This window comes from Salvelinus namaycush, chromosome 20 (genome assembly GCF_016432855.1).
Source record: "Salvelinus namaycush isolate Seneca chromosome 20, SaNama_1.0, whole genome shotgun sequence".
Lineage (NCBI taxonomy): Eukaryota > Metazoa > Chordata > Actinopteri > Salmoniformes > Salmonidae > Salvelinus > Salvelinus namaycush.
In genome coordinates this window covers 54,125,322-54,137,193 of record NC_052326.1, presented here as the reverse complement: position 1 = coordinate 54,137,193, position 11,872 = coordinate 54,125,322, and the positions used below count along the sequence as shown (strand labels likewise).

The window sequence follows — 11,872 nt, the reverse complement described above, 5'->3', positions numbered from 1 at the left end:
GTAATGATTATTGTTCTAATAGAGGCTTGTGGTATTTGACGATATACAGACCTGTTATTCAGGGTTGATTTGTAGGATAGGCAAACACTATTTTCATGCTACTTTAATACCGAAGTGACTTTATCGTAACAGGTTAGGATAAATTACATAGCATGTTAGGAGAATTAACGTGACCGGTTAGGAAACTGAGGTTAAGATTAGGAAAAGGGTTAGGGTTAGCAAAAATGCTTTTCTAACCTAATGTGAAAATCCCTTTGTATCGAAAGTGGCGTGAAAAGAGTCTGTCTCAAGTAGGATAGGCTACTACATGGTACTGTGACAAGGTAGGAACCATGGTTTCGGTCTATGTTTCCCAGGGGACTAATTAGTGCGTATAAAACCACCTCTTTTCTGCAGGATGAGAGCATTTTTTTGTACCTGAAAGTGTGTTTTGAGGACTAAACTGTCTTTCTTGAAGATAATTATTTAGGGGTGGTTGATTGTACTAAGGTAGATGTTGACTTTGATTATCAGTGTTTGTTTGTTTAAGTTTGACAACATTTAATATTACATTGTGTAAATGTATACCACTGTAATAAAATGTATCTATGTTTCAGACTGTTTTCGTATAAATGGACCTAGAACCTTTGGTACGATACATTCTTCTCCTTCTTCTTCTTCTTCTTCTTCTTCTTCTTCTTCTTCTTCTCCTTCTTCTCCTTCTTCTTCTCTCATTAACAGTGATAGGATGGACAGTTTGGGTATGATCCTAGACATCATCATACATCATTCACTGGGTATGACATGGGTCATGTGTAGGCCTACAAAATTATAGATGGCTCTCAAATGACCACCAGAGGGCACACTCCTACTAGAAAAAAAGGCTTTATTAAATGCGTCACAGTGTTAACTGTCATGCTCAAGGGCACATCAACAGATTTTTCACCTAGTCGGCTCGGGGATTTGAACCAGCAACCTTTCAGGGTTATTGGCCAATTGCTAGGCTACCTGCCGCTATGTATGATGAATACAGTCGGTGTATTTAAATCATTGAACTGTATTAAATAATCCTAATAGAATGTAGAAGAACGACCAACAGACATTTAAATTATTTTATAGCCCCATTTATTTCCACCTGTTTGTTGCAAAATAATAATTTGTCTGAATATATATATAAATATATATATATTCACACTTTCTATCTTGTATGTAGGACACATTTTATCTGTACTGTATATGTATTTATTATGGATCCCCATTAGTTCCTGCCAAGGCAGCAGCTACTCTTCCTGGGGTTTATTATGGATCCTCATTAGTTCCTGCCAAGGCAGCAGCTACTCTTCCTGGGGTTTATTATGGATCCCCATTAGTTCCTGCCAAGGCAGCAGCTACTCTTCCTGGGGTTTATTATGGATCCCCATTAGTTCCTGCCAAGGCAGCGGCTACTCTTCCTGGGTGTCACGTTCCTGACCTATTTCTGTTAGATTGTTGTATGTGTTAGTTGGTCAGGACGTGAGTTTGGGTGGGCATTCTATGTTTTCTGTTTCTATGTTGGTTTAAGGGTTGCCGGGTATGGCTCTTAATTAGAGGCAGGTGTTTGGCGTTCCTCTAATTGAGAGTCATATTTAGGTAGGTTGTTTCACAGTGTTCGTTGTGGGTGGTTGTCTCCTGTGTCAGTGTTTGTCGCACCATACGGGACTGTTCGGTATGTTTGTTCATCGTCATTTTGTGTAGTCTATTTTTCCCTGTTCGTGCGTTCTTCGCGTTATTTGTAAGTTCGTATTGTTCAGGTCTGTCTATACATTTCGGTTTTGTTATTTTGTAGTTTATTCAAGTCTAGGTCGTTTTCTGTCTTCATTGTTTTGTCGTGTCTTTATTAAATTATGTATTCACAACCCGCTGCGCCTTGGTTCAATCACTACTCCTCCTCTTCGGTTGAAGAGGAGGAGAACCACCGTTACACTGGGGTTTATTATGGATCCCCATTAGTTCCTGCCAAGGCAGCAGCTACTCTTCCTGGGGTTTATTATGGATTCCCATTAGTTCCTGCCAAGGCAGCGGCTACTCTTCCTGGGGTCCAAACACATTAAGGCACTTATATTACAGATAAAACAGTACATTATATAACATTATTACACCACTACATATCTACAATACAACATGTATAATACCACCACTACATATCTACAATACAAAATGCTTAATACCACCATACAACAATATCATAATGTATGCAGTATGCATGTCTCTGTACATACAGTAATACAAATCAAGCATGAATTGAAACTGCAATTTTTCCACTCTCCCTAACTAAGGGAACAATCACCCAATAATGAACTAAAGAAACCTAACGTTACTCCTTAGTCCAAGGACCTTACATGTTCTGTTTAAAGATGAAGTGGCTCTGGAAGCCAAATTCAATCCAAACCTGAATCGATTCTCAATTGCAGTACGGTTCTAGAAACACGAATCCCTTTTAAATAATTTCCCAAATGCAAAATACACTAAATATACACTGTACGCCGTTTTAACCGGTTTCAATGCAGTTGCAGCCGACAGTATTTTTCAGTGACAACACGTTTGTCATCTTCCACTTACACACAGGCGTTCGGAGACGCTGATAACTAATTAGCACAGGTAGTCCACTCTGTCTTCCGTATGTTTTCCCTAAACTAGTGCTGTAACGTGGAAATACGGCCGTGTGGGAACCTTAACCCTATAAAAGGTGTGTATCAATTTAACCTTTAAAAAATAAATAAAGATAAGGTCCTTATGCTTGCAAAACCGTACTGCAAACGATGCGTGTTAAATGTTCAGACCGAGCATCGGGACTCTTAACAAAACTCTCCCGTACAGAAGACGCCTTCGTCCAATGATGAATCTTGTGTGTAATGCAATGGAACTGAGAGCAATTATCGCTTGCTAGGAGAACACCAGGGCACCAGGGCACCCACTGAAAAGTTTATAGTTTATATAAAAAATGTAAGAAGTTTAACAAATCAACCTTTCATCACCACATACACTGTGTACTTAATAACATTATAAAATGTAATCCAAGAAAATAAGGAAATAACATATTTGAATTTAGATTATACATCATTATGCAGTTATGAACCTGTGATAAGACTAATGTCCTATCCAGGGATGTACTTCTGCCTCACGCTGCAGAAACAAGACTCACTGCCCTATGGGCTGTTTTGGCATGCACAAGGCCACTTACTAACTACTTACTAGGCAGGTAGAATGCTAATAAACTAGTAGATAAATAAATCTTTCTTGTTGATAGTGCTCTACCTAAATAGATCTGTCTTGGTGGTGCTCTACCTAAATAGATCTCAGGTGTAGGACACAGAGACTTGTTAGTTAGTCACTTCAGAGTCTGAGTCAAGTTAGGAGTCTTTGACTACCTCAGGCAGTGGCTGAAGTATGTTTTGATGTCATCATGGACTACGTCTGGCAGTTGTTGAAGTGCATTCTCCTCTTTAGCTTCTCGGGCTTGTGGGACGCCATGAGCGAGGACTCCCGAAAGATGTGATATGTTGTGTCACCTGTAAGAGGGGACATTACAATCACAAGGGGGCGCCATTCGGGCATTGTAGCTCCCCAAGGAATAGAGTAGCATTGGTTTCGGGCATTAGTGTGGCTGTGTGGGTTAGTGAAGGAACACACACTAATGGCCTGGACCAGAGATAGAACTAGCGATAACTTGATTTGATTTGATCAGAGGTTCAGACTAGATCACTAGATAGGCCACAGATAATCTGTCACCCCGTGTGGTGTTAAATGAAGCCCACTGGTTCAGAGATCCCGGTGTTAGTAAAACACAGTATCAGGACTAGATCAGAACATCTACTATAGGAAAACTAGAAAAACTGTCAGGTAATTATCAGGATTGGTTTCCGTACTTCAGTATGGCACTGGTCTAAAATGATTGGACAGGTATAGATCTAATGCCCTACAGTAATGTTCTATAGATCTATTTCCCTATAGTATTCTATAGTAATGTTCTATAGATCTAATTCCCTACAGTATTCTATAGTAATGTTCTATAGATCTAATGCCCTACAGTAATGTTCTATAGATCTATTTCCCTATAGTATTCTATAGTAATGTTATATTGCCCATCCCTGAAGCTGGAGTGAGTAATTCTTCTGACCAATCAGATCAGCACTTTTCCTTATAATTGGGCAACAGATCAGAATGCGGCCGCCTGTGTAAACGCAGCCATAGTGGTGAACATCCTGACCACCTCGCCTGAGGGTTGATCCCCTAGAGATAGAGGACTCATCTTTATATCTGTGCCATTAAAGGATCTGTGGCGTCATGGGCAGCGCCATTGAGGCAACAAACCATAGGACTCCCCACCCAGTTGACTACTTTGACTACTTTAAAATGGTGGAAGCCAGGGTGGAAGCCCTCAATGGCGCTGCCCATGCTAAAACAGCCTGTTGGCCTCTAGAGGCCTCTATCATTCTCTATGGTTGATCGAAATCTGCTCTGTGTCATATCATTCATCTTGAATCTGTCGTTCTGCCCCTGAACAAGGCAGTTAACCCACTGTTCCCCAGGAGGCTGACAGTTAACACACTGTTCCTAGGCCGTCATTGTAAAATAAGAATTTGTTCTTAACTGACTTGCCAAGTTAAATAAAGGTTAAATATATATATATATTTTTTTAAATCTTCCCTATGGCTGTGTTGGTTCCTACGAGTATTTAGTGAAGTATAACTATAAGCTAAGTGTAGAAACTATATCTCTTCGTTCTTATAGTGTTTTGGAGGTAAGCTTCTTAATTCATAGTAATCCATTGGGAGGCACCGGGTTTCCATTTTGATAACAACGAAAACAGATATTTATTTTCTCGTTCTCTGGTAAGAAGTTTAGCCAAAAAGTGTTACTGGTGGGCTATCGGGGGTATGTAGACAAAATAATAAAACTCAATGTGTTTTCAGTCCTGTGGTAAATACTGACGAGCATGATTTGTAATGATTGTGAAAGCTGGGATAGAACGGGTCATTGCAATCACCAAACATCTGTAGCCTACTTCCTTCACAGCTGTCCATGTTTAGAAAGGCGTTGATCCATTGATAAGCAGAACAATATTATCACACAGTGGGAAGAGACCGAAGATAGATTAACAATACCAGTGAGGTCACCCAACCACATTTTCTCCCAAAGCAAGTGTGTTCGCGTGCGTGTTTTGTGTTTGTTTTTGTGTATGTGTGTTTGTTTGTGTGTGAGTGTGTGTTTTGTGTTTGTTTATGTGTGTGTGTGTTTTGTGTTTGTTTATGTGTGTGTGTGTGCACACCATTTGAAGAGAGATTGAGGTTCCTTAAATATATGATCATGTACACCAGTAGGACAGAGAGATGGTCAGAGCTATCTGGGATCCCTGGGACATTCCTATCCTAAACCTAACCTTAGCCCCTTACCCTTATCCGAACCGTAATAACCCTTTCTTAACCATTTTACATTTCAACTTCCGATAGGTTAGGGATGTCCCCAAGGATCCCGGATAGCATGGACCACAGAGAGGGACACCAAACACACCATACACCCAAGGCGAGATAGACCATGATGCATCACTCACTCTATCCCGAACACTATCCTTGCGCTTTACCTTCCTGCTGGTCCCCATGGCAACGCCTGTAGCAACGGAAGCAACAACAGTCGTCAGTTTATTCTTTTTCTCAGATAGCGGTCAACAAAACACTACAAACCTACTTTGGCTGTGTCTTATTCCCTATACACTGAGTTTTCAAAACATTAAGAACGCCTGCACTTTCCATTACATAGACTGACCAGGTGAAAACATCTAAAACCCTACCTGTTAAAACAGTATCTTAAGTAGCGGTTAGAGCGTTGGGCCAGTAACCAAAAGGTTGCTGGATCGAATCCCCCGAGCTGACAAGGTAAAAATCTGTTGTTCTGCCCCTGAGCAAGGCAGTTAACCCACTGTTCCCTGGACGCCAAAGACGTGGATGTTGATTAAGGTAGCCCCCCCCCCCCCCCCCCCCCCCCCCGCACCTCTCTGATTCCGAGGGGTTGGGTTAAATGCAGAAGACACATTTCAGTTGTACAACTGACTATATATCCCCCTTTCCTCCTCACCTCGCTCCCCCCCCCCTCCCCATAAAATAAAACATGAATCTTGCACTTTACCTTCCACCCCCCCTTTCTAGCTTTGACTCTACTGATAGTTACTGTATTGAGGGAAAACAATACTTTCTATGACTGTGATATGTGGTCTCACCTAGCTATCTGAAGATGAATGTACTGACTATGACTGTGATATGTGGTTGTCTCACCTAGCTATCTGAAGATGAATGTACTGACTATGACTGTGATATGTGGTTGTCCCACCTAGCTATCTGTAGATTAATGTACTAACTATGACTGTAATATGTGGTTGTCCCACCTAGCTATCTGAAGATGAATGTACTGACTATGACTGTAATATGTGGTTGTCCCACCTAGCTATCTGAAGATGAATGTACTGACTATGACTGTAATATGTGGTTGTCCCACCTAGCTATCTGAAGATGAATGTACTGACTATGACTGTGATATGTGGTTGTCCCACCTAGCTATCTGTAGATGAATGTACTGACTATGACTGTGATATGTGGTTGTCCCACCTAGCTATCTGTAGATGAATGTACTGACTATGACTGTGATATGTGGTTGTCCCACCTAGCTATCTGTAGATGAATGTACTGACTATGACTGTAATATGTGGTTGTCTCACCTAGCTATCTGAAGATGAATGTACTGACTATGACTGTGATATGTGGTTGTCTCTCCTAGCTATCTGAAGATGAATGTACTGACTATGACTATAATATGTGGTTGTCCCACCTAGCTATCTGAAGATGAATGTACTGACTATGACTGTAATATGTGGTTGTCTCACCTAGCTATCTGAAGATGAATGTACTGACTATGACTGTGATATGTGGTTGTCCCACCTAGCTATCTGAAGATGAATGTACTGACTATGACTGTAATATGTGGTTGTCCCACCTAGCTATCTGAAGATGAATGTACTGACTATGACTGTAATATGTGGTTGTCCCACCTAGCTATCTGAAGATGAATGTACTGACTATGACTGTGATATGTGGTTGTCCCACCTAGCTATCTGAAGATGAATGTACTGACTATGACTGTAATATGTGGTTGTCCCACCTAGCTATCTGAAGATGAATGTACTGACTATGACTATAATATGTGGTTGTCCCACCTAGCTATCTGAAGATGAATGTACTGACTATGACTGTAATATGTGGTTGTCTCACCTAGCTATCTGAAGATGAATGTACTGACTATGACTGTGATATGTGGTTGTCCCACCTAGCTATCTGAAGATGAATGTACTGACTATGACTGTGATATGTGGTTGTCTCACCTAGCTATCTGAAGATGAATGTACTGACTATGACTGTGATATGTGGTTGTCCCACCTAGCTATCTGAAGATGAATGTACTGACTATGACTGTGATATGTGGTTGTCTCACCTAGCTATCTGAAGATGAATGTACTGACTATGACTGTGATATGTGGTTGTCTCACCTAGCTATCTGAAGATGAATGTACTGACTATGACTGTGATATGTGGTTGTCTCACCTAGCTATCTGAAGATGAATGTACTGACTATGACTGTGATATGTGGTTGTCTCACCTAGCTATCTGTAGATGAATGTACTGACTATGACTGTGATATGTGGTTGTCTCACCTAGCTATCTGAAGATGAATGTACTGACTATGACTGTGATATGTGGTTGTCTCACCTAGCTATCTGAAGATGAATGTACTGACTATGACTGTGATATGTGGTTGTCTCACCTAGCTATCTGTAGATGAATGTACTGACTATGACTGTGATATGTGGTTGTCTCACCTAGCTATCTGAAGATGAATGTACTGACTATGACTGTGATATGTGGTTGTCCTGTCTAGCTATCTGAAGATGAATGTACTGACTATGACTGTGATATGTGGTTGTCTCACCTAGCTATCTGTAGATGAATGTACTGACTATGACTGTGATATGTGGTTGTCTCACCTAGCTATCTGAAGATGAATGTACTGACTATGACTGTGATATGTGGTTGTCTCACCTAGCTATCTGTAGATGAATGTACTGACTATGACTGTGATATGTGGTTGTCTCACCCAGCTATCTGTAGATGAATTCACTAACTGTAAGTCGTTCTGGATAAGAGCATCTGCTAAATGACAAAAATGTGAATCCAGGTGAAAGTTATGATCACTTATTGATGTCACTTTCTAAATCCACTTTAATCAATGTAGATGAAGAGGAGACGGGTTAAATAATTATTTTTAAGCCTTGAGACAATTGACACATGGATTGTGTATGTGTGCCATTCAGAGGGTGATTGGGCAAGACAAAAGATTTAAGTGTTGTTGAACGAGGTATAGTAGTAGGTGCCAGGCGCACCGGTTTGAGTGTGTCAAGAACTGCAACACTTCCCGATGTTTAGTATACTCAGTGTATAGTGCACTACTTTTGAACTAGGACTCTGGTCAAAAGTAGTGCACTATGTAGGGAATAGGGTAGCATTTGGGAAACAGACAGTGTATTTTTTTTCTCAGAGAAGGAGACAGAAGAGAGTTGGGTAAAAGAAAGACCTCTCTGAGATGAGTATATGACCCGTTGATCTGGCCCTAGCTTCATGGGACTGTACTGTGCCTTGTTGAATGCTTAAGGTGAGGTGGTGTGTTGACGCAGTTACAGTATAGACGAGGGAATTACCCTGCGACCAGTGAGTAATGTTCTCCCAACGTTCCAGTAACATTCCAACCACAACGTTACAGTAACATAGGGAGAAGGTGGTTTACAAGGAGAGAAGACAACAGGAGTCAGAAATGAGGCAGAAGCAGTCCAAGCAAGGTTAGGAGTTCAAGAGTTTCTTGGTTTTATTCTCTTTATGTATTTTTTTAAAATCACCATCTCAGTGTTTTCTAAAACCAAGGAACAAAGAAAGTTATTCCAAAGATATCCAAATGTAGAGATATTAATACAAGGATGTTTGTTTCCCCCAAGTAGTACAGAGAGACAGCTATGTCAGAATATTCCAAAAGATTGACCAGAAAGATGTTTGGAAGAAGAGAACAGAATCAGAACAGATGGAACGGAACAGGCAGGGTTCCGTGGTGGAATGCGGAAGTCAGAGCAGGCAGTTGGAGTCAAGAGTTAAAATTAAACAAAATAAAAAGCTTTTTTATTTACAGCAAGTTTGTTTGTTTAGAAGCATCCTTTAACCCCAATGTTAAAACACTAAGAAACAACACCCATGACTTCAGCTGGGCTAGGTTACCACCCTATTTAGTCACAGGCCCTGGTCAAATATATCCAATTTATCACTCCCATCGTTTTACTTTGAATTCAAAATACTTTCAGATGGTTATTGCAGAATATCACCTGCTGCCGCACTCAATTGATGAAAATAATAATTGTTCTGTGACTATCTTCTTTTGAACATTTTGTAAAAACACTGTTTCTACCACTTTGTTTGACTGTACCACTTGTTATCAGATGTTAAACGCTGTATTTATGTATTCCCGCTGAAGTTAAACCGATTGATGCCTAACAACACAGTTGCACACTTCCCTGTTCCAAAGTCTTTGGCAGAGAACAAAAAAAAAATCAAACTACTTTAGGACTTCATGCCAACGTAGTTGAGGAACAAACAGAGGTCGGCTAGCTAATGAAAAACAGTTCAGCTCTATGTTTCATTAAAAAAGGAAAAATAAATCAAATTGACAAAAACAGTGAAGCTATAGCTGGTCCGTAAGTGGACGTAGAGATGGCACAGAGGTCCATAGGTCTACCAAAGAGACAGGAGGAAGTTGATTTAGGACATCAGAGGAAGTGGCTGTACTGTACAGTAGCTCATGCTTTTTAACAGGACTGCACAGCACCATGAGGGGACCAATAGGAGACTATCAAGCTCCGAATGCAGACAGCATTCTAGAACGCCCCCAAGAACTACGCAGCATTCTAAAACGCCCAAGAGCATATTCTAGAACGCGTACATACGTTCTAGAACGTTCTGGTCACAACCGAAAAGCATGCAGAATATAATGAGCATTGAGCAATGATGACCGGAGAAGACAGTCAGTTGTAACCATAGAATTACAATGGGTTTTGATGATAATTCAATGGGTCTAGCTCTTCCTCTCCCTACCTACTATTAGGGACAGTTACCAATGGCCCCTGATTCAACCAAAGCACCGCTGGTGTGGTCGTGAAGAAGATGTCTTTATCAGTAAACACTGAATGACTGCAATCAAAAAAGGTTTGAAATATAGATATAGAAACACGTAATCACTAGAATGTCTATCAATAAATGACATTTTTCAAAAAGTCTAGTACAGTAATTCTAGGTATAGTTCAGTGAGAACGTTGAAGGGACAGGGTTGATGAAACCCTTGTTTAGAACTGAAGCCAGAATGTGTTTGTGGCACGATGACGCAAGACCAGACCAAAAAATATCCAGTCCGAAAAAAAAGTGAGGATATTGAAAAGTTTGAAAGATAAAAAAAAAGGAAAATAATTTACAGAAACATATAAATTCTGAATCCCAATAATCATCATTGCACTAGTCCCTCTGGGTTCAACGTAAGATCACAACGTTCCAATAACTCCTCGGTTTCCCAGAAATCCTGTATGGAAGATTCCCGAAGTGGAATTTTGCTTCCCTATTTTAACATAAATAAACGAATACAAACAAAAAGACAGAAACTCAACAAGCAAAATGAGAGAGCATGACGTAAAACACGACAACAACTACAAAGAAATCACTTTACTGTAAGAAGGGAAAGTCGTTTTTTACATTAAGATTTCATCGTAATAATAATATAACATTTAATCCTCACTCACAAGTAACAACAAAGCAGGTGTTTGTCTCTTGTTCCGTCCATCAGTCCTTCGGTATTCTCATCACATTTTAAAACCCACTTCATCCGTCCCTTCGCATTACGCACACAGTAAACCATGACGACCCTCACCTTCACAGACTAACGCAGTGGACCTTCCTTGACCATGCCTATAGCAGCCACACAACACCCACTTCCATATCACTGTAACCTCGTGCCACCGTAGAACAACAGTTGGAACAAGTACTGCCCTGCACATCTAGCCACTGAATTACATCTAACCTAGATCTCCCACAGAAGATATAAGGACAAAAGGCTTCCTTTTCAGACCAGATTTAACCCTTTAAGGAATACGGAGTTATGGACATACTGTAATCATGCCATTATTTTTAAATCGACAGATTCTAATGAATTATAACACAATGGGCCGCTGATAAATTCTTATGGTACTATCAAATTCTGGAATATAAACTACTGTAAAATGCTGAATAGAACACTATAATATAATGTTTTAAACTACTGTAAAATGCTGAATAGAACACTATAATATAATGATCTAAACTACTGTAAAAATGCTGAATAGAACACTATAATATAATGATCTAAACTACTGTAAAAATGCTGAATAGAACACTATAATATAATGATCTAAACTACTGTAAAATGCTGAATAGAACACTATAATATAATGATCTAAACTACTGTAAAATGCTGAATAGAACACTATAATATAATGATCTAAACTACTGTAAAATGCTGAATAGAACACTATAATATAATGATCTAAACTACTGTAAAAATGCTGAATAGAACACTATAATATAATGTTCTAAACTACTGTAAAATGCTGAATAGAACACTATAATATCATGTTCTAAACTACTGTAAAATGCTGAATAGAACACTATATTATAATGTTCTAAACTACTGTAAAATGCTGAATAGGACACTGTAGAATAATATTGTAAAGATTCTGTGGAAGCTTAGG

At 39.7% G+C, this 11,872-nt stretch overlaps 1 protein-coding gene across 1 annotated transcript in view; it reads right to left on the bottom strand.

Annotated features, from left to right (window-relative positions):
* Positions 1–3,380: 3,380 nt before the first annotated feature.
* The window catches only part of LOC120064875 (arf-GAP with coiled-coil, ANK repeat and PH domain-containing protein 3-like), a 31,703-nt gene continuing 23,211 nt past the window's right edge, over positions 3,381–11,872 (bottom strand). Inside the window, exon 14 of the mRNA XM_039015467.1 lies at positions 3,381–3,527. Coding sequence (XP_038871395.1) covers positions 3,427–3,527 — 101 coding nt within the window. The 3' untranslated portion in view covers positions 3,381–3,426. The remainder of the gene's footprint in view (positions 3,528–11,872) is intronic.